This window comes from Acomys minous, assembly GCF_964271855.1.
Source record: "Acomys minous genome assembly, chromosome: 6".
NCBI lineage: Eukaryota > Metazoa > Chordata > Mammalia > Rodentia > Muridae > Acomys > Acomys minous.
The window spans coordinates 107,974,740-107,997,370 of record NC_140487.1 but is presented as its reverse complement, the minus strand read 5'-3'; the positions used below and the strand labels follow the sequence as shown (position 1 = coordinate 107,997,370).

The 22,631-nt window shown below is 48.1% G+C and overlaps 1 protein-coding gene and 1 pseudogene across 4 annotated transcripts; one reads left to right on the top strand and one right to left on the bottom strand.

The window, feature by feature from the left end:
• Nucleotides 1-26: 26 nt before the first annotated feature.
• On the bottom strand, nt 27-725 carry LOC311600616 (small ubiquitin-related modifier 2-like; annotated as a pseudogene). The gene has a single exon. The product of its transcript is annotated as a small ubiquitin-related modifier 2-like (transcript).
• Nucleotides 726-2,281: 1,556 nt separating this feature from the next.
• TRNAU1AP (tRNA selenocysteine 1 associated protein 1) lies at nt 2,282-19,650 on the top strand. 3 transcript variants are annotated; one of them, XM_084786430.1, is made up of 9 exons: nt 2,282-2,472; nt 3,212-3,309; nt 5,957-6,056; nt 6,987-7,039; nt 10,993-11,124; nt 12,682-12,801; nt 17,459-17,621; nt 17,787-17,820; nt 19,424-19,650. In XM_084786430.1, exons 1-9 carry the CDS (start codon nt 2,446-2,448, stop codon nt 19,558-19,560), a joined length of 864 nt encoding a protein of 287 aa, XP_084642556.1. In that variant the 5' UTR covers nt 2,282-2,445; the 3' UTR covers nt 19,561-19,650. The 3 variants fall into 3 exon arrangements, with proteins under 3 accessions (XP_084642556.1, XP_084642555.1, XP_084642554.1); XM_084786429.1 differs by lacking the exon at nt 10,993-11,124 and having other exon boundaries at nt 2,306-2,472; XM_084786428.1 differs by lacking the exon at nt 12,682-12,801 and having other exon boundaries at nt 2,306-2,472.
• Nucleotides 19,651-22,631: the final 2,981 nt, after the last annotated feature.

Below are 22,631 nucleotides of genomic sequence, written 5' to 3'. Positions count from 1 at the left end.
TTAAAATTCTCCAATCGAACAAGGTATGCAGGGATTTATGTTGTTGGGTTCTTTTGTTAAAACAATGAGAGAAAAATAACTTACTGGAATATAAAGATAAGAGCTGAATGCGCATGCCACTAGTGGAGAAAGGGGGGGTGTTTTCACAGAACCAGTACTTTCCCCAGACCGTCTCCATCTGATGTCAACCAAAGCAGAACATTGGCCATTTAGTTCAAAAGAGAAAAAGAAGAGCAATATGCTTGTGCACATACACCAGTTACTTTATGTACAATAAAGAAATGGGGACAGAGAAATGAAAGAATAGAGAAAACTATACTGTAGTAGTCAGGATGGTGGAACCAAATTGCGGCTTTCTAATTGAGAATGTATTCTTGGTCTATAACAAAATTCTGGAGTAAAGTAGCAGGTTCCCTTTTTAGTAGACACCTCCTGTCTGCTGCTGGAACACATCAATCGTATCTTCGTCCTCCATTTCCAACTGTGCAGGTGTGTCTGTTTCATTGATTGGTTGCCCATCAAACTGGAATCTGATCTGCCTCATCGACAAACCCTCTGCCCCGCCACCTTCAAATTAATATGATCGTTGTTCTCAGTCTTGACTCCTTCCTTGGGTTTCTCGTCGGCCATGGCAAGCGCCGGAGTCTCCTCAGCTGCCGCTTCACAAAAGAGGCACCAGGTCCGCACTGAAGGAACACACAAGCAGCACCAGGAGCGGCAGAAGGAGGCGGACGAGGCGGAGCTTTTTTTTTTTTTCAAGACAAGGTTTCTATGTGTAACAGCCTTGGCTGTCCTGGACTCGCTTTGTAGACCAGGCTGGCTTTGAACTCACAGCAATCCGCCTGCCTCTACCTCCCAAGTGCTGGGATTAAAGGCGTGTGCCACCACATCGGGGCCTGAAAGACCTTTATTTTACTTTTTTATATATACATTTATATTATTATACATATATACAATAATTACCCTGAAAGACCTTTTTTAAACGTGTGAGTGCGGGTGCGGGCACATCAGCTTGGTGGCATGTGCCTTTGCCCCTTAGCACTATTCATACAGTCACAGAGGGAAATACAAAATTTGTAGACCCAGTTGGCCTCTGGTTTTCAGAGGCGTTGCTCTTGGCTTGGAGCGACATCCTAAATTTGGGATTTAAGGAGCTTAGGGCTCCTTCAGGCACTCTGGGTGGGCTTCCGTTGGCAGGCCAATCTCAATTCAGGAGCTTCCCACTTTGAACTAGGTACCACACTGATGTTGAAACCTGGGAGATACCCACCTTAGGAGCTTTCAAAAACCAAGTTTACTGAGGGTTTTTGTTGTTTTTTTGTTTTAGATTTATTATGTATACAGTATTCTGCCTGCATGTATGGCTGCAGGCCAGAAGAGGGCACAGATCTCATTATAGATGGTTGTGAGCCACCATGCGGTTGCTGGGAATTGAACCTCTGGAAGAACAGTGGGTGCTCTTAACCTCCGAGCCATCATCTCTCCAGCCCTTACTGAGGGGTTTTCTAGGGCAAGTCTGTGCCCTGTGGTAAAGCCTTGACGTTTTGGAGTAAAATACTATAAAAGTGGAAGAAGCCAGGAGTGATGCCTAGTACTTGTAAACCTAGCATTTAACAGACTGAAGGAGGATTGCCGAGAATTTGCAGCCAGCCTAAATTATATAGTGTGTACCTGGGCACAACATAATGACGCCTTTCCCCAAAACAAAAAAGCAAAAACGCGTGGAGCTGGAGAGATGGGTCCACCGTTAAGGATAAGGTATGCTTTTCGAGGACTGGACTTCAACAAAACCTGACCGAAGCTAGAGATCATGCCACTGCCGGCCCGCTCCCCCAGAACTGATGAGTCATCAGTCTTTGATTGGATTATCAAGAACTATCCCTTAGTCCTCTCCTCCACAGGGCTTTAGGAAAATAAAGTCCCATTACATCTTCAAAAAGGCGCTCTCGGTTTTTTCGAGGTTGGTTAACAGGAAGAGGACCGGCTGTGCCGGCCGCGGCTCCTCCATAGTCCCAGGGAAGCGGGTCGTCCACGCTCCCAGAGGGGTTCCCTCACTAATTCTCCTTCCGTGCTTATGCTTGTTATTCCCTACAGAGAGCAATTCTTACATCTCTATTTAGAGACGCATTTACGTGCTTTTATTAGAGAGCGGAGCAGTCCAACCCACAGTTTTTCCTCAGAGCGTTTGCCAGCTAGCCTTCCTGCGCCGACTCGGAGCCACGCCCCTGCCCGTGCCGAAGCCACGCCCCGGGCCTGCCACGACGCCACGCCCCCTGCGAACCGGAAGCTGCTGACAGATCCGAGGAAAACCCGGATCGGCGCCTCCGGCCGCCTGCTCCGCGTGTGCGCGGGAGGTGCCTCGGGCGCAGACTCCGGGCGGTCTCGGCGGCGCAGACTGGCGCGGGCGCGCGCCACAAGCCCGCACCGTCCCCGCCCGGGTGCGGGATGGCGGCCAGCCTGTGGATGGGAGACGTGAGTGAGGGACACCTCCGCTCCGAGGAGGACGAGAGGGTCTCGAGTTGTTGGAGGAGGAGGAGGAGGAGGAGGAGGAAGGGCCTGAGGGGGAGGGGCCTTCGGATCCCAGAAGGGTGGAAGTGAACAGGAAAGGTACCGGAGACGTAAAGTAAACCAGGCCGGGTGCGGTGGCGCACGCCTTAATCCCTGCACTTGCGAGGCAGAGGCAGGAGGATTGCCACAAGCTCGAGGCTTTAGGCCAGCTATGGCTTCGTAGCGAGGCCCCCGTCTTACCCCGGCCCTCATAGGAAAGGGAGTCTAGAACATCCAAGATTCATCCGATGCCGAGTCTATGGGTTAGAGGTTCTGGGGTCCTTCTTTCCAGCGTGGGAAAGAAAAGGAGATTTGGGGGGCGTGGAGTGAGTGGGAGGAACCCCAAGGATTGAGGGGTCTTGTGTCTTTAGGGCAGAAGGCATGGGGAGTTCTTTAAAGGAGGGGGGAGCTGTTTTGTTTGTTTTGCTTTGAGATGGGGGGTCTCCTCTAGTCCTGACTGCCCTGGTACCCACGATGTAGACCGAACTGGCCTCTAACTCACAGAATCTGCCTGCCATTGGCTACCGAGTAGTGGACTTAAAGGCGTGCGCCCTTCTGGGGAGGAAAACCTGGCTAGTCTAGCTTGACAGTGCAGTGGGGTGTCCTGGGCGGTGTGGGAAGGGCTGGACCCCTCATGGGCCTCTCTGCTCTGGTGTCTATGCAGCTGGAACCCTACATGGATGAGAACTTCATCTCGAGAGCCTTCGCCACCATGGGGGAAACCGTGATGAGCGTCAAAATCATCCGAAACCGCCTCACTGGGTACGGCTCCCTTTCCCTCTTTCCATTCTCGCCGAATAGAAGTGGCCGCTGCTGTCATCCAAGAGAATAAACACCGCACAGGGTCAGGGCCTCTCTCGCCATCCCTAGGAGGAGGGATCACAGTATTAAAAAAAAGGGAATGTGGAGCCTGGCAGGCGGTGGCTAATGCCTTTAATCCCAGTACTCCGGGAGGCAGAGGCAGGTGCATCACTGTGAGTTCGAGGCCAGCCTGGGCTACAAAGCGAGTCCAGGACAGCCAAGGCTAACACAGAGAAACGCTGTCTCGAAAAACCATTGAAAAAAAAAAAAAAAGGAATGTGGAAGGTGGCTTCCTGAGCAGAAGTTCAGGTTTCATTATCCCAGTGTTGCCGGGCAGGATGCTGGAACCTGTGTTAAAAAAACAAAACAAACAAACAAAAAACCAAGGTCTCACTGTAGTACCATAGACTTACAGCAGCCCTGCTTCTGCCTCCCGAGTACTGGAATCGTAGGTGTGTCCGCACTTCTGGCTCTTTTGTTTTTTACTTTAGATTACAGGTGTATGTATGTGATGAGGAAGAGTGCAGGTGCCCTTGCAGGCCAGCGGTGTCAAATCCGGTGATGTGGCCCTTCATGGTTGCTGAGCATCAGACTGAGGTCCCTTGGTTCTGTACTACTGTACGGAACTCTTTACAGCTGAACCATATCTCCAGCTCCCCTTTTTTATAGTTTTGAGCATGTGGCCCGCCCCACCTTCTTTCTTTCTTTTTTTTTTTTTTTTTTTTTTCAAGAAATTAGGAGAGTTCAGAAGTACAAGTGCCCGGGGTGGGCCGTGAGGTGGCTCAGCAGTCAGGCTGAGGTCCGAGCACTTACCTCATAAGCCTGTTGACCAGAGTTGGAAACCCTAGACCCATGATACATTGTCCAGAATTCTCAAATAATTGATGAACAGTGGTGGTACATGCCTTTAATCCCAGCATGTTGGGAAGCCAAAACAAGCCAGAGCTATATGGTGATGCCCTGTCTCAAAAAAGCAAAGGATTTTCAAATAATTAATGTAAATATTAAAGAATTTTTAAAAGAGCTGAATATGCCTTTAATCCAAGAATTCTGCAAACAAGTTGAGGTGGGTGAGTCTCTGTGAGTTCAAGGCTTTCATAGTCTACATATTAAGTTCAAGGGCAGCCAAGGCTCCGTAGAGAACCTGTCTCAAACAAAAAGTATAAAAGACAGGGTCTCAGGGCTGGAGAGATGGCTCAGCTGTTAAGAGCGCTGTCTGCTCTTCAGAGGTCCTGAGTTCAATCCCAGCAACCACATGATGGCTCATAACCACCTAGAATGAGATCTGGTGCCCTCTTCTGGCCTGCAGGGGAACAGGCAGGTGAAAACACTGTATACATAATAAACAAATAAATCTTTAAAACGACAGGGTCTCATTTTATAGTGCAGACTGGCCTTGAACTCACTATGCATCCAGGACTGGCACTGAACTTGAGGCAGCCTGCTAGCCTCAGCTTCTAAACTTTGCCATCTCACGTGTTCTGATCACACCATCATGAGCAGCTCTAGAGCCTTCCTTTTCCTTTTCCTATGACACTTCCCTGCCTTTGAGCTGGGTACAGAATCCGGTGGGTGTTAGGCAGGTGCTTTAGTGTGGACTTTGTAGTTTTGTCTGGCTTTTTGAGACAGGGTTTCTCTGTGTAGACTTGGCTATCCTGGAACTGAGTCTGTGACAAGGCTGGCCTCACATTTTCAGAGAGCTGCCTGCCTCTGCCTCCTGAGAGCTGGGATTAAGGTTGTGTGTTGCTACTGCCCAGTTTAATGTACACTTTCTTCCCCCCCCCCCCATACAGGGTTTCTCTGTGTAGCCCTGGCTGTCCTGGACTCGCTTTGTAGACCAGGCTGGCCTCCAACTCACAGCAATCTGCCTGCCTCTGCCTCCCAAGTGCTGGGATTAAAGGCGTGCGCCACCACTGCCCAGCTCTAATGTAGGTAGAAATCATGACCTGGATTGGTTTCTTCTGTATTTTCTCTGGGGCTATTCTCAAGTTCTAGTAAGCCAGATAATGGATCTGAAGGCTTGAATGGATCACATTAAGGGTTTTTGACAGTATTTCATAGGTGATATCACATATACATAGTAAGTGGTTTATTAAGTAAATCAGGGACTGGCCAGATTCACAGTCCTTGTTTTTAAGTTTGTAGTTATTTCTGATCTGGACTACAGAGTAGAACAAAAATAGTATGGCTCTATCAGAAAAACGAGTTATTGAAAACCATTTATTTATTTACTATGTATACAACGTCCTGCCTGCATGTGGGCCTGCCCACCAGAAGAAGGTACCAGATCTCATTATAGATGGTTGTGAGCCACCATGCCGTTGCTGGGAATTGAACTCAGGACCTTAACCTCTGAGCCACCTCTCCAGCCCCCGAAAACCACTTTTTTTTTTTTTAAGCTGGGCACATGTCTGTCTTTTATCCCAGCACTTAGAAGACAGAGGCAGGTGGATCTTTATGAGTTCAAGGCCAGGCTGGTCTACAGAGTGAGTTCCAGGGCAGACAGAGCTATGTAGTAAAACCTGTCTTAACAGAGAAGTGGGGGGGGGGGGGAGAGGAAGCGATTTTTCCTCTCTTGGCATCCTTATCTTTCTCTGCTTGCTTCCAGAATCCCAGCTGGCTACTGCTTTGTGGAATTTGCCGATTTGGCCACAGCCGAGAAGTGTTTGCACAAAATTAATGGGAAGCCCCTTCCAGGAGCCACACCTGTAAGGACATTGGGATGATGAAGACCTTGCCGTTTTGTTGTCGTTAATTACCAGCACATAATGCATTGCTACCGGAAACTCACAGCATTTTATTTAACCCCTGAGCCACCTGCACAATAGGTTCTGTTATCTTTGATCAAGCAGGAAACTGAAGCTGAGGGAGGTGCAGTGACTCGCTGAGGGCGACACAGGTAGTAAGTGGCAGAGCCAAGATTCAGACGGAAGATTAACTGCCTTCAAGCCCAGGCCCTTCCGCTTTGCAGTACTCCCTTTATTACAGAAGATCCAAAAATTGCGCTGGGGGTGTAGCTTAGTGGGAGAGTACTTGTCTAGCATATGCCCAGGTCGCTGGGTTCATTCTCCATCAAAAATAATAAATGAAGATTTGAAGCTCTAGGGGCCGGAGAGATGGCTCAGCGGCTAAGAGCACTGTCCTGAGTTCAGTTCCCAGCAACCACATGGTGGCTCACAACCATCTATAAGGCGATCTAATGCCCTCTTCTGGCCTGCAGGTGTACGTGCAGGCAGAGCACTGTATACATAATAATAAATAAATCTTTTTTAAGAATATTTTTTAAAAATTAAAAAAAAAAAAAAAGAATGAAGCTCTAGGTCTTTTCCTAGTTGAGAATCTAGAACAGGCTGGCAGCAGCAATAACACATTTCAAGAGAGTCACATTCTGCTCTTCCTACAGTTACTTAGCTTACAGCTGTACCAGCTGCCACACCTGGGCTCATAGAACCATGGAGCTGGCAGTGCCCTTAACGGTCAACCGTGCAACCCCTTCATTTTATACAGGAGAAAAGCTGAGGCTTAGAGAGGGGGAGATGTTTTGGCCAAGGTAATTTATTTCAGTTTTTTTCAAATATTGTTTGACTTTTGAAAGACCCTTCTCCGTTTTAATTGTCCATGTGTTTTTAAATTTCCAGGCAAAACGTTTTAAACTGAATTATGCAACTTATGGAAAACAACCAGACAATAGGTAAGTAAGGAGCTGCACCAGTGTAGGTCAAGCCCTAATATATGTCTGAACAGAAGCACGGGATGTTACAGTGCAATTACTGCCAACAGGAGGGTGGGGAGGGGACTCTGGCTGCAATTTGCCCCCTTCTGAAAGACAACACTCTCCCCGTCCCTGGCCTCCGTGTGAGGCCAGGCCATGTCCTTCCTTCTTTGGATGGCTCCTTTTAGTGGGGGAGACAGAGTCTCATGTTCCCAGACTGGCCTCAAGCTCTGGTCAAGGATGACCTTAAACTTGTAACCGTCTGCTCCATCTGCCTCCCATGTGCTGGGTTAGGACATGTGCTTCACCCCCAGGTTTGCTAGATGGTAGTGACACACAGTGCTGCTAATTGAACCCAGATCCTTGTGCATGGAAGGTGTCTTAGTCACTCAAGGTTTCTGTGGAGAGACACAGAGACCACGACAACTCTTATAAAGAAAACATTTAATGGGGGGAGGGCTTACTTAAGAGTTTCAGAGGTAGCCCTTTATCATCACGGCAGGGAGCATGGCGACAGACATTGTAAGCATTGTAGGAGTGGTTGAGAACGATGTCCTGACCAGTAGGCGCAGAGAGACATGGGGCTTGGAATGGGCTTTGGAAACGTCAAAGCCCAGCCCAGTGACAGACTTTCTCTAACGAGGCCACCCCTCCTGATCCTACCAAAGACTTTCACTCACTGGAGACCAAACACCAAATATATGCACCTGTGGGAGCCAGTCTCACTCAATCCTCCACAGAAGGCAAAAACTATTTTTTGTCTCAGCCTTAGCTGTTTATTTTTTGTTTTTCAATCAAAGTTTCTCTATGTAGCCCTGGCTGTCCTGGAACTTACTATGTGGACCCAGCTAGCCTCAAATTCAGAGATCCACCTGCCTCTGCCTCCCAAGTGCTAGGATTAAAGGCATGCGCTACCGCCAACTAGCATTTTTTTTTTTAATTGAGACAGGGTCTGTAGACTACACTAACCTAGAATTCACTATGTTGCCCAGGCTGGCCTTAACTCACAGCAGTCATCTTTATGCCTCATAGGTGCTTAAGATTTTGGGTGTGTGCCACCATGCTTGGCAGTATCATATCTTTGCTCTGTGTGGTCCTCCTTCAACCTTCCACCCTGTTAGGTTTTGAGGTCTTATTCAGTAAGAATCTACTTATTGGGGGCTGGAGAAATGGCTCAGAGGTCTGCTCTTCCAAAGGTCCTGAGTGCAATTCCCAGCAACCACATGGTGGCTCACAACCATCTATAGTGAGATCTAGTGTCCTTTTCTGTTGTGCAAGCATATATGCAGGCAGCACTGTGAGTAGTAGTAGTAGTAATAATAATAATAATAATAATAATAATAATAATAATAATAATAGAATCTACTTACTGTAACAGTATGCATTGGTTATCATGTACAGTGGCTCTCAGGAAGCAGCATTTCTACAGCCTTAGAGATTTAGCAGTCCAGGCTAGAAGAAGTAATCCAATTTTGCATTTCGACATTGGAAGCAATGCTGCCTGCTTCACTTGGCTTCTTATTGAGCAATGGTTCTTCAGCCTCTAAAGACAGCACTGTGGTCAGGCATGGTGGCACCATGCCATCCCTGCTCTCAGCATTCAGGAGGTAGAGGCAAGAGGAACCCGGCAAGTTGGAGGTACTCCTAGCCTACATGGTGAGTTCCCAGCTAGCCAGGGCTGCATAGCAAGGCCCTTACTCAAACCAAACAATTGAGTTGTTCTCCTTAGTCTTCAGTAGTTTTTGACATTTTAAGACAATGTCTCAGAAGCTTTACCAAGCTTGTTTTACACTGACCGTGTAATTCCAACTTTGAGAATTTATTCATGGTTCTGTGCAAGGAGTAGCCTCACAAGTGCTTATTAAAACATGTGTGTGACTGGGAACGTTGAGGGAGCCCCAGACGGCCTGATGGTAGAGAAGGGGCTCAGTTATAATGTGTTCCTTTACTGGAATGCTCACCAGCCACATTGTAGAGTCCCCATGTCATGGTGTAGGCAATATGGCTGTGTTGCCTAGGTGACCTCAGACTCCTGCCGCGGCCTCCTGAGTGCCTGAGGTTTGCAGGTGAGGTTTCCTGCGCGCACTCTGGGCAATATATGAGAACTAAAAGTAGCAGAAATGAGATATAATGGATCATGTTGAACTTTTGTAAACCCAAAAGGAATGACAGGGCTGGAGGACGTAGCTCCTTAGGCAGAGTCTGCAGGGAGCCCTGTTTCAGTCCCCAGCACCACATAAACTGGCATAGACTCGCCTGCAATCCCACCACATGGGAGGTGGAGGCGGGTAAACCAGAAGATTAGGTCATTTTAAGCAAAATGTGGAGTTTGAGGCTAACTTGAGCTATATGAGACTCTGTTTCAAAAGCCGTATGATGGGCTAGCGAGATGGCTCAGCAGTTGAGAGAGCGCATTGCTCCTGCAGAGGACTCGAGTTCATTCCCAGCATGTGTATAGGTGTCAAGGCAAAGTCTCACACAGCCAAGGCTGACTGTGAACTTGCTATAGAGCTAAAGCTAGCCTTGAACTGTGCATCCTCCTCTCTACCCCTGGGCATGGGCTACCAGATCTGGCCACTAATTTTATTTTTCTTATGAGGTTGGGTTGTTTGTTTTTGGCTTTTCAAGACAGGGTTTCTCTGTGTAGCCCTGACTGTCCTAGAACTCACTCTGTAGGCCTGGAACTCAGCTCTGCCTGTCTCTGCCTCCCCAGGGCTGAGATCAAAGCTGTGAGCCACCACCACTGCCTAGCTTCTTTGTGAGTTTTTATATTCTAATTTTATACAAAGAATATGTATCATGCCTGAAATGCTAAAATAGACCTGGCCTGGTGGCGCAAAACGCAAACTATTCTCCTAACTAAATACATCTGTAAACATTTCTAGAAAACCTTTGTTTATCCTTTTCCAACAGAGTTTGAGCATTTCATCTTAAATAGCTTTAGGGCTTTAGAGTGTCTTGGTTTTTTTGTTTGTTTTGTTTTGTTTTTAAAGATCTATTTATTTATGCAGTATTCTGCCCACATGTGTGCCAGAAGAGGGCACCAGATGTCATTGTAGATGGTTGTGAGCCACCATGTGGTTGCTGGGAATTGAACTCAGGACTTTTAGAAGAGCAGACAGTGCTCTTAACCTCTGAGCCACCTCTCCAACCCTAGTGTCTTATTTTATTTTATCATTACATTCAACATGTGAAAACTCCATGGAGATGCCTCTGATCTATCCCTTCATCTGGTCTCTGTCTCTCTGCCTCTCACCTCTCTCTCTCGTTCTCTTACTCTTTATTTTTTTGAGACAAGTTTTTACTATATCCTTGGCTGCCCTAAAACTTACAGCGGTTGGCCATACCTCAAACTCAGAGAACTCTTGATGCTAAAAGTCAGACAATTTTCCTATATTGTTTGGAAAATTCAGGACATGGTACTGTTTCCATAACTCCTTTGCCACATGTATAATGAACTAAAATGCTAGGCTGACTAAGCTTCACACACATGAGGTACTGGGTTCGAGTCTAGGGTATCTGATTAAGTAGGCAAATCAGATTTGGTATTCTTGAGAAGGCCCTAGAGGTTTATCTGAACTATGCCAGATACCACTAGATATGGCAAAATGTGCCTGTAGTTCCATTCCAGCACTCAGGAAGCTTAGGTGGGAGGATTGCTAGGAGTTTGGGATCGGCCTGGGCTCCATAGCAAAGCCTTTTGTCTTAGAAAAGAGACTCAAGAGGCAGAGGCAGGCAGATGTCTGTGAGTTCAAAGCCAGCCTGGTCTACAAATCGAGTCCAGAACAGCCAGGGCTCTTGTTACACAGAGAAGCCTTGATTCAAAAAACAAAAAGAAAAGAAAAGCGGAGAAAGGAAGATTTCAGAAACTGACATCAGAGTTTTGTTTTTTTGTCTTGTTTTGTTTGTTGTTTACTCTTCTCTCCTCTCAGCCCTGAGTACTCCCTCTTTGTGGGGGACCTGACCCCAGACGTGGATGATGGCATGCTGTATGAGTTCTTTGTCAAAGTCTACCCCTCCTGCCGGGGAGGCAAGGTGGTTTTGGACCAGACAGGCGTGTCTAAGTAAGGCCTTCCCTGCTGTTTGTGTTTCCTCCTGGTTCTGCATTCATACCCCCTGTGAAGGTGTTGAGGAGACACCAGGGAGGGTGGTGCCTCCGAGTGCAGGCTTCCAAGCCAGGCAGCCTGGGGTGAACCTCACCTTCATCACTGACAAGGAGCTATGCACTAGACAAATGACAGACACTCCCTGACTATGTTCCAGTCTATACATTAAGACAATCTAGCTGTGGCATTCATATGATTGACAGTAGAGGAAATAGTATAAATAGCTAGTTATCGCTGTTTACTTCTGTTACTAAGGCTTTCTACGTAGTTAAAAATGTTATAGTTTAGCCTAATGAGGCAGTGCACACCTGTATTTCCAGCACTCAGGAGCCAGAGGCAGGTGGATCTCTGGGTTCAGGGCCAGGCTGGTCTACAAAGAGAGGCCAGGACAGCCAGGACTGTTACTGCCAGACAGAAAAAAACCAAAAAAAAAAAGTTAAAACATTCAAAGGGCTAGTGTATAGCTCAGTGTTAGGGAGCTGGCTTAGCGTGTACAAGGTCCTGAGTTCTATTTCCCAACTCCAGGCAGGAAGGAAGGTTTTTCTTATTTTCTTTTTCTTTACTGTGCATAGGATTGAACCCAGCCATATATATCCTCCAAATCGAAGAATGGCGCATTCTTTTTATATTTCAGTACTGGGGCTGCACCTAGCTACTTAGTGTGCTGAGCCAGTGAGTAGTGAGTGCCCTACCACAGAGGCACTTCCTCAGTCCTGTCTCTCCTCTTTGTTTCCATGCGGCCGTAGCTGGCCTGGAACTCACTATTCTCCATGCTTGGTTTCCTTAGTGCTAGTATTACAGGCCAATAGCAGCAAAAGATGGACTCTTGATCAATGCAGTCCTCATCCTCGGGCTTTCAGCGTGTGGTCCAGAGTTTCTGGTGTGTGTGTGTGTGACTTTGAGCAAGTTATCAGACCTCTGAACTCTGGCTGCTCTTTAGTGCAGTGTGGCACTCCATGGGAGGGGCGCTCACCAACTGCAGGCTCAGGATCCAGGTCTGTCTGTACCTGCTCCACCACACACCCAGCATAACCCCTCATAAGGTCTGAAAAGCCTGTGGGCCGACTTCACAATGGAAACAGTGTTGCCTTCCACACTGGGAAGGAGCCTGGATGAAGGAGTGGAGGGGAGTGGGCAACTGAACAGAAAGAAGGGATCACAGTGTGTCTGCCCTGACCCTCTGCACCGTGTGTGCTGGGACTCAGCGCCCCCCCCAGCCCTCCTCCCTCTGCACCGTGTGTGCTGGGACTCAGCGCCCCCCCCAGCCCTCCTCCCTCTGCACCGTGTGTGCTGGGACTCAGCGCCCCCCCCAGCCCTCCTCCCTCTGCACCGCGTGTGCTGGGACTCAGCGCCCCCCCCAGCCCTCCTCCCTCTGCACCGTGTGTGCTGGGACTCGGCGCCCCCCCCCCAGCCCTCCTCCCCCGCGCTCCTCCTGTTTCTTCCCCACCCTCCGTTCCGTGTAGGCTTCATCACAGCTGGGATCTAAGGAGTGTGTTGGGTTTTCTCTCCCTCCAGGGGCTATGGTTTTGTGAAATTTACAGATGAATTGGAACAGAAGCGAGCCTTGACGGAGTGCCAGGGAGCAGTGGGACTGGGGTCTAAACCTGTGCGGCTCAGTGTGGCCATTCCTAAAGCGTGAGTCCTGCAGAGAGCAGCGGCCCTGGGCCAGCCTGGGGCTCTCGCTGGCTGTGTGTTAATCAGGACACCCATCCATTCATGGGACACAAAGCGACAGAGAGGCAGAAGTCACAAATACTGTGTGCTTTGCTCAGGCTGGGTGTGGGGATGAACAAGTACGCTCCCAGCTAGGTAGTCAGACGCTGAGGGCGAGAGCCAAGGCCCGACCTTTGTCTATGTCCTTACTTCTTGCCCAGCAGCTGTTGTTGGGAAATTATCTATAGAATTGATCAGAGTTAAACAGAGGGGAAACTTTTCTTTCAAGTTTAGCCTTATTTATATGGAGGCTCACAAAGTTCCAGATAGTGTCTGTTGCAGTGGGAATGACTGGCTCAGAGTTCTAAACAGTTGGAGCTGGAGAGGTGGCTCAGCGGTTAAGAGCGCTGGCTGTTCTCCCACAGTCCCAGGTTCAATTCCTAGCACCCACACGGCTGCTCACACCCATCTGTAACTCTAGTTCCAGAGGCCCAACACCTCCCCTCAGCTGTACATCGCAGGCAAACACCAGTGCATGTAAAATAAACATAGAGCCAGGTGCAGTAGTGCATTTCTGCAATCCCAGCACTCAGTGAGGCAGAGGCAGGTAGGTCTCTGTGAGTTCAAGGCCAGCCTGGTCTACAAAGCGAGTCCAGGACAGCCAGGGCTACACGGAGAAACCCTATCTCAAAAAAAAAAAAAAAAGAGCAAAAATAATAAAAATTAATAAATTCATTTAAAAATAATTCTGGATACCTTCTGAAATATTGTATGTCTCACTGTTAACTAGCTAGGTAGAAATAGAAAACGCTTGTAAGTTCAAGTGTGTTGTCTTACACAAGCATAAAGCAATTTTTCCATTAGTAACATCTTTTTGGTTTGGGGTTTGATTTGGTTTGGTTTAGTTTAGTTTGGTTTGGTTTTTCAAGATAGGATTTCTCTGTGTAGCCTTGGCTGTCCTGGACTCACTTTGTAGACCAGGCTGGCCTCGAACTCACAGAGATCTGCCTGCCTCTGCCTCCCGAGTGCTGGGATTACAGGCGTGCGCCACCACACCTGGCTCATCTTTTTGTTTTTGTTTTAGGGACAAGGCCTCTCTGATTACACCTAAGTTCTTTGTTTTGTTCTTTGAGGCAGATCTTACTATCTATCCGTGACTACCCAGGAACTCACAGAGACCCACCTGCCTCTGCCTCCAAGTGCTGGCATTAAATGTGTATGCTATCATGAGTGACAGTTCTTACCCGTCAGCCAGTGCGGTCCTTCTCAGCAGGTGGCAATGTCACCCCCTAGGAGGCATTGGCAGCATCTGGGAGTTTCTTAGGGTATTAGGACAGAGGATGTGGAGTAGCATCCAGGAGGTCATAGCGAGGGGTGCTGCTGCAGTCAGTGCACAGGGCAGCCCTAGAGGTAGGAACTGGGTGTCGCACCCCTTCCATTAGCAAAAGCAGTACAGAAGCGGCCAGACTTCAGGACGGACCTTCCGCATGATCATGTTGACACACAGAGACTGGAATGTATCACAAGGTCTCACTGTGTAGCCCTGGCTGGCCCAAAACTTGCTTTGTACATCAGGCAGGCCTCAAACTCAGAGATCCGTCTGCCTCTGCCTCTGCCTCCAGAGTGATGGGATTATAGGTGTGGGCCAGCAGGCTCAGCAGAGAAAGTTACAGGTCTGCAGAGATGCTCTTCCAGAGGACCGACTCAGGAGGTTGAGATGGGATGATCAGAGTTGCAGGCCAGCCAGGGCTACACAGGGAAACCCTGTCTTAACAAACAAACAAACAAAGGTAATTATCATTTCTCTCTCTCTCTCTCTCTCTTTCTCTCTTTTGTTTTTTCCTAGACAGGGTCTCTGTGTAGCCTTGGCTGTCCTGGACTCACTTTGTAGACCAGGCTGGCCTTGAACTCACAGCAATCCACCTGCCTCTGCCTCCTGAGTGCTGGGATTAAAGGCCCAGCCCATGCGGGCTAATTATCATTTCTCAATTCCCTTCCAAGTTCATATATATAAGTCAATTTACATGTGGTAAGGTTTATTTCTTTTGTAATTCTGGGGTTCAAACCCAGAGTCTTTCACTCAGTTTTGAATTTCATAAGTAATATTTATTCCCTTTTTCTCTGTTTATTCCATTTGCACACTTCCCCGTACAGTTTCACAATTCTCTGCATGTGCTTCTTGGTAGGAATGGGGCTGCTTGGTATTAGACCTCACCTTCTAAGCAAAGCACAGTCTCCACTCAAATAGTCTCCTGCCGATGGTTTTAGGTTTAACTACTGCAGCGTGTTTTATGTGTAGGTTCTGTCCAACAGTTCCCCTGTTGATCGCTTTTGCCGTTTTAGGGTGATCAATAGTTAGACTCTGTCCATATGGCTGTAAACAGAGACAAAGGCTCGTCTGCAAACTTCTAACTTCTTCTATCTATGCCACACTGAACGCTGTTGTTATAATCAGTGCCCGCCCCTGGGGAGGTGTCCTCAAGCCCTCAGGAAAGGGTCAGGCCCTGGAGACTGCCTGAAGGAGACTCAAGGAGCCCAGGTGGGGAAGATGAACCTCAGTTGCTGTCCACAGAGTGGTGGAGATGCACTACTTCATAAAGAGGCGGACTTTCTGCCTACAGCCTGCAGCAAAGCATCCTGGTCTAGAGCTGCATGCTTCAGCAGACAGCAGCTGAGTCCCCTTCACAAAGTGAGGCGTTTACAGGTGCTTAGTTAAGTGCCGCCTTTGCAGTGCCTGGTGCTCTCAGCTCCTGCTAACAGCTTCCTCTCTGGCTTCATTAGCAGAGCAATGGGATGTACCAGTGGTGAGGACAGAAGTGATTCTCCTGAGTCAGCCAGCTGCATGCTGGAGTCAGCGTGTGGCTCCTGTGTGATGTTGGTGTCAGGACACTCTTAGTGGAAACCATCCTCCCGTGCCTGAGCTCTGCTTGCGCTCCTGAGATTTTCTCAACTAGGTTACCACTTCGATCTGAGCCTGTTTCCGAAGTTTCTCCATACATGTTTTTCCTGACTTTTAAAGTAGTGGATCCTTTGTGGATTTGGCACCCTGTTGGGAGTTAAGTCTAGTCCTAGGATTAGCCTCAGCCAAATCACGGGACTTTATTCTTTTTTTATAGAGAAGGTCATATATTTAGCAGTGCCTCTGCTTTCCAAGAGCTGTCATTAAAGGTGAGAGTCATCACACCTGGCTCTAGTTTTTTGTTTGTTTTGTTTTTGTTTTCATTTTTGAAGACAGGGTTTCTCTGTGTAGCTCTGGCTGGCCTGGACTCGTTCTGGCTGACTTTTGAACTCACAGAGATCCATCTGCCTCTGCTTCCCAAATGCTAGGATTAAAGGCATGTGCCACCACGCCTGGCTTCAGTTTTTAAATTTTAAGACATTTTATTTGGTTTTTTGTTGTTTTTGTTTTGTTTTTTGAGACAGGGTTTCTCTGTGTAGCCATGGCTGTCCTGGACTCCCTTTGTAGACCAGGCTGGCCTTGAACTCACAGCGATCCGCCTGCCTCTGCCTCCCGAGTGCTGGGATTAAAGGCGTGTGCCACCACACCCAGCTCATTTTACTTATTATACTGCATATATGCGCACAAAGATGTGCACAGGCCCCCATTGAGCCTATGGTCAGAGTACAGCCTTGTTCTTTCATCTTTGTGTGTGTTGTCGGGGTTATGCATTTTACCTACTGAACCATCTTGTCAATTCCAGAGCGTTTAGAGACTTAGCTTTCTTGTTGGTATGATGGCAGTGATAAATGAGGCCTTTATTGTATGTGTCCCCAGCACTGCAAGAACAAATTACAAATCCCAGGTAACTCATCAGATGAGGCAGCTGGGGGAGGGGGAAGCACATTGCCTAGCATGTGAAAGACTTGAGTTCAGCTCCACAGAAAAGTAACGTTCCTGCAGAGACAGTAAAGGCTGCTGCAGTGTGGGCCAGGTGGTGAGTAGTCTGTAGTTTGAAATCCATCTTGAGTCATCATTATCATTTTATTCTTTTTATTAGTTATTATATTATTATTACAGATAGGTTTCTCTGTGTAGCCCCGACTGTCCTGGAACTCACTCTGTAGACCATTCTGGCCTCAAACTCAGAAACCCCCTGCTTTTGCCTCCTGAGTGCTGGTATTAAAGGTGTACTCCAGCCGGGCGTGGTGGCGCACGCCTTTAATCCCAGCACTTGGGAGGCAGAGGCAGGTGGGTCTCTGTGAGTTCAAGGCCAGCCTGGCCTACAAAGGGAGTCCAGGACAGCCAAGGCTACAGAGAAACCCTGTCTTAAAAACAAAATGCAAACAGCGTTCTCTGTATAGCCTTGGCTGTCCTGGAACTCAGATCCGCCTGCCTCTGCTTCCCAAGTACTGGGATTAAAGGTGTGCGCTACCACACCCGGCAACAAATCTTTTTTAAAAAGGAATTTTGAAGAAAGAGTCAGGCCTGACAAGCACACAGTTGAGCCAGAAAAGCTTGTTTCTTAGGGCATAGGATCTGCAGGCAGACCACCTAGCTTTGTCTGTCCCTTAGTCATGTGGCCCAGGAGCAGTCACTTGAATGTTCTGTGCCCTCATCTGTATAGCAGGGCGGGCATGGGGAATGTGGAGGGCAGTGGGAGGGAAGTGTCCGCTTACAGCTGGTTTTGTTTCCTGTAAGGAGCCGCGTAAAGCCAGTTGAGTACAGCCAGATGTACAGTTACAGCTACAACCAGTATTACCAGCAGTACCAGAACTACTATGCCCAGTGGGGCTATGACCAGAACACAGGCAGCTACAGCTACAGCTACCCCCAGTATGGCTACACACAGAGCACCATGCAGGTAACCGCGCTTGGCAACTCTTGGGTCTCATTTTGCCTCCAGGGACCATCATTGTCCCCAGTGAATTCTCCCCATGGACTAGGACTCTGAGAAGGTGGGGAAGGCTTGTAAAAAGCCATCTTGGATTTTCTCGGGGCCCTCACCCATCCTTTCTTCTCTTGACAGACGTATGAAGAGGTCGGGGATGATGCCCTGGAAGGTAAGGATCCCCTGGTGCCTCTGCTAACTGTTCAGGTGCCAGCCAGATGCCGGAGAACACTAAAGATGTGTGAGCTTGCTCTTTATTTTGTTTTTCCGGACAGTTTCTCTGGAACTTACAGGCTAGGCTGGCCTTGAAGTCAGAGCTCCACCTGCCTCTGCCTCCCAAGTGCTGGGATTAAAGGCCTGCGCCACCATGCCAGGCTGCAGCTCAGTTTTCTTAAAGTACAGCTGAGTTTAAACTGTCTGGTTGAGACAAAATGATTACTTTGAGTTCAAGGCCAGGTTTGGTTACATGGTGAGACTTTGTATCAAAGGAGAGAAGAGCAGGTGTTGTGGTACCAGCCTTTAAACACTGCGCTTGTCAGGCAAGGACATGTATTTCCCAGTCAGAGGCCAGCCTGGTCTACATGGTGCCAGGAAAGATGAAGGAGAAGCAGAAGAGGAAAACAAGTCAGCTTGGTGTGGTAGTGCAAAGCTTTATTTAGACCTAGTGTTGGTTCTAGACCAGACAGGGCCACACAGCTAACTGTTGGGGGTGGTCTAATGTATTTTGGTGCTAATTACTGTCTCTGTGGCTCACCTTTTGATTAATAAAAAGCCATCCCACCTGGGCAGGGCAAATGAGATAGGTGTGGCTAAGGGTCCAAAGAAGGGGGGTGGTGAAGACCGCCATGAGGAGGAGAGGAGGCCACCATGGGTTAGATGAAAGAAAAACACATGGCCAGCATGGATGGAGAACCCAGCTCAGATAAAAACATTAACAAGTATTTGGGATTATAGATGGGAGGTAGCTTAATAAAAGTTATTGAAAACAAATGACATAAAATTAAAACAGGTATCACATGCCTGCCCCACTATGGGAGTAGTTAGAAGACTAATATCTGCCCTGCCCCAGGTTAGCTATGGCTATTTTAAAATGTAACAAGTGTCAGTGTCTTAATTGATTGCTAGCTGAGCCTACAGCTAACTCCTGCTGAGACTCTACACTGAGGCCCTCCATGCCTAACATGGTAGAGCACCTCTATAATCTCCAGGCTGAGGCAGGGTTGAGTTTGAGATGCACCTGGACCCAGCCTCAAAAACCTAAATGTCTGATATGCATTTGTTTTTGAGACAGGGTCTCTCTGTATAGCCTTGGCTATCCTGGACTCCCTTTGTAGACCAGGCTGGCCTCAAACTCACAAAGATCCGCCTGCCTCTGCTGGGATTAAAGTTGAGCACCGCCACGCCAGGCAGGTTTTATTATTTTTTAGACATTTCAATATATCTGCTAAGGCTCAGTTGAAACTCATGATCCATCTGCCTCCACCTCCCGAGTAGTTACAGGGCCCACCACACATGTGACTGTGTCTTACATTAGATATCGGTTCAGTTCTTAAGGTGGCACTTTGGATTCATTAATTTAAATGTTTTAAATTTGAGAACTGGAAATCTAAGGCAGTTATCCAGGTGTGGCTTTGTAAGCTAAAGGAGAAACAGCAGCTGTCACATGCTCCAAATCACTTCCTTAGACACCATCCTAAGCCTGCAGACAGGACCTCAATGAACTCTTCTAGGTAGGTGGCTCTTTGGGCCTGGTTGACCTTTCCTTTTCCCTCCAGACCCAGCACCACAGCTGGATGTGACTGAGGCCAACAAGGAGTTCATGGAGCAGAGCGAGGAGCTGTATGATGCACTGATGGACTGTCACTGGCAGCCCCTGGACACTGTGTGCTCAGAGATCCCTGCCATGCTGTAGCCAGGACATGGACTGTTATCAAGGCAATAGTTTTTTAATTTTGAAGCTTTTATCTTTTATAAGACTTTAATAAACTGTCATTTCCTGAAATTGTTGTCAACTTCTTTTGCCTCTATGTGCTATTAAATTGGTGAAAACCAGCTCCCATTTAAAATGCCCAGGCAGGGGTGTGAGATACTCAGATTCATCTGACAAGTGCTCCTAGCAAAGGCCACACCTACCTGCCTCCCACAAGCCACCCTTCTGCCTGTAATTGCTCCTCAGGAACTCACAAGAACCAGGGTCATCCATAGACCTAACACTGCTGGGGGCCTTACACCTTCCCATGGCCCCATGTGTCCTAACCCTGACCTGAGGCTTATTGGCTCAGACTGTCTTCAATAAACTAAATTTGCCTTGATCATCCTGTCTTCCACCAGTAGAAAAACTCCAGCTCCCACAAGCCCAAAGAACAAAGTCGAACAGTGACAGGACCTGCTAATTATTGGAGCAGCCAAGCCTTGCTTCTTCCTAGGTCAGGGCCCTGTGGAGGGTCAAGCAGCTTTATGGTCAGATACTCAAAAGGCCAGATGCTGGTGTCCAGCACTGGGAGCCTTCTCTCTGTGGTCTCAGAATGCAGTTTATGACTCATGGGCATCACACCACAAAAATCAAGGGGAGTAAGAGATGGTTTAGTAGCAGTCAGAACACTTTTAAAAATCCACTTACAGAGAGACACTTTCCAAAGTCTTTATTGACAATTACATATTAAGTCATTTTACTCTGTAGGCCAGGCTGAGATGCACCTGTTTCTACCTTCAAGTGCTGCCTGGCTGAGTATTAGTCAAAGACTTCTGCTTGCTTCCAAGGCAGTCATTCCTCTTGCTGAATTTTTCTAGAAAGGAAATGAGTGACCAGTGTTAGTTCTGCCCTCAGGCTCAAATTCCCCACGGTCAGGCTTTCTCTAAGAACTGGTCTCAGTCCCATATCCGCATTTCTCATCCACAGATGTCCACTAAGATTAGGTTTCATCATGGACCAGTGTCTGGGCTGCCGGCCTCCCCCTCCTCAGGATGCATCTTCCCTGGTTGCAGGGGTAATAGCGCAAGCTCAGGACTGTTCATGGCCTTCAATGGGTAGATGACAAGCCAAGCCACGCCACACGGCAAGCATCCCCTGTCCCTGGATGTGAGCAGCTACTACAGCACACACAGGCAAGACCATGAATTACTGAGATGCTAACCTTAGTTTTTCCAGCCAGGGTTCCTAATAGCCCTTAACTTACCCTTAACCACCAACTGTAGACCTAAGTGTAAATGATGGCCCCTTCACTGGTTACACAGCCCTAAAAAAAGTAACGCATGAAAGAAACCCAAGTCAGCAATGCAATGGTACAACTGCCCAGAGGTATCTTTAATTCTCAAATTATCCCATGTTAGAGCCTGGGCGTGTCTGAATCTGGCCAATGCTCTATACCTGAGTACAGCGCTGTGAGGCCAGCTTCAGGGTACTCTTCCTCCTTTACGACCACCAAGACCAGTGTCGCGATCCGATGGGAAAGGGAACCAGAGGGTCAGGCTGTCTCAGAGAGCAACTTTACCTTGGTTTAATGAGCACGGCAGACAGGCTAGCTTCGCAGACTTTCCAAGAGCCTTGAGTGTAACCTGCAGAGAAGGAAGCTTTGGCGTGAGCACTGAGGGACAGCACAAACAGTACTCCAGCCAAGTCCAGGCCCCGTGTGTATAGGAAAGCTGAGTGGCAGCTGCAGGCACTGTGCAGACCTGGGCTGTCAAAGTCTCTCCAGTTACTCTGGCATGCAGTTGGAGATCCCATGGCTACAACCAGCCACAGCCCTTGGAAACATGCTGTATTTCTCAACCCCCAAACCGCCACTTACCAGGCCCCACTGCTGCCACGTCACCACCCTCGCGGCTTCTGGGCTTCTTTTGTACTACTGACTTCATGGCGTCTTCATCTGGAACAGCTAAGATTAACGGCAACACAATTATCCACAGCAATTTTTTTACTTTTCTTATTAATTTCAAAAAACTTATTCACTTCACATGTAGCCCAACTCCCTTCCAATCCACAGTAATCTTATAGCACCTGCACCTGGTCCTCAACTGGCCTTCTTACAGATAAGTGACCAAGGCACTGCTACATACCAAGACATTTAAAGGCCCACCAAACTACTTCCAACTATGTTAGCCTGTTAATTCCACATTCAAGACGTAAAGTTTTTTTTTTACTGGCTTTGTGTTGATGCGTGGTTTTCTTTGTAGCCTGATACTCACTCTAGGCCAGGCTGGCATACTTGCCTCCTGAGTGCCGAGATTAAAGTCGTGGGCCACCCCCACTGAACACATTCATATTCATATAGATTGATTCCCTAGATGCCCTTGAGAAATCTGAAGGTGGAGTTGTCTTTTCCCAAAATGTTGCAGAACAGTTACAGCAAAACAGAACCGCGACCGTCAAGGAAAACTGTTTCTCTGGGCCTCCGTTTTGACCACAGCAGCTACAGAGAAGCTGCTGTAGCTTCGATAAGGGCCACAGACAGGTGTGGTTCCAAGTTCTCCAGCCCACACGCGTGCCACCTGCCTCACCCGTACAGCTTTGTCTACCAGAGACGGACCAACCCCCCCCCCCAAAAAAAGACAACCCTGTAAGCTTCAAAGACCCTTAGTTTAATGCATGCAGCTTAAAACACTGGCACAGGTTCCTGAAAATAACCCGCAGCAGTCTCGAACTCATGACGCTCCGGGGTCTCCACACACAAATTCTGACGAACTAACTTGGTTTAGCCACTACGGTTAAGTTTTTAAAATTGCCGCTCTCGCAATCAGAAAAGGACAAGTTGAGATTCTAAATGTCTTGCCGTACTCGGTAAGGGTTAAGGATGGGCCGGGGGAAGAAACTTTTGGGTGCTATAGCTGACACACGTTATCACGTAGCACGTGCCAGGACCCGAGTTCAAACCAGCACAGGACCGAGTTTGGTCGACAAAGGTCAGACAACTGACACGGGCCTGGTTCAGAGTCGTCCCTTAAGGTCACTGCACCCAAGCACGTAATCCCTTCAGCCCGTAAATG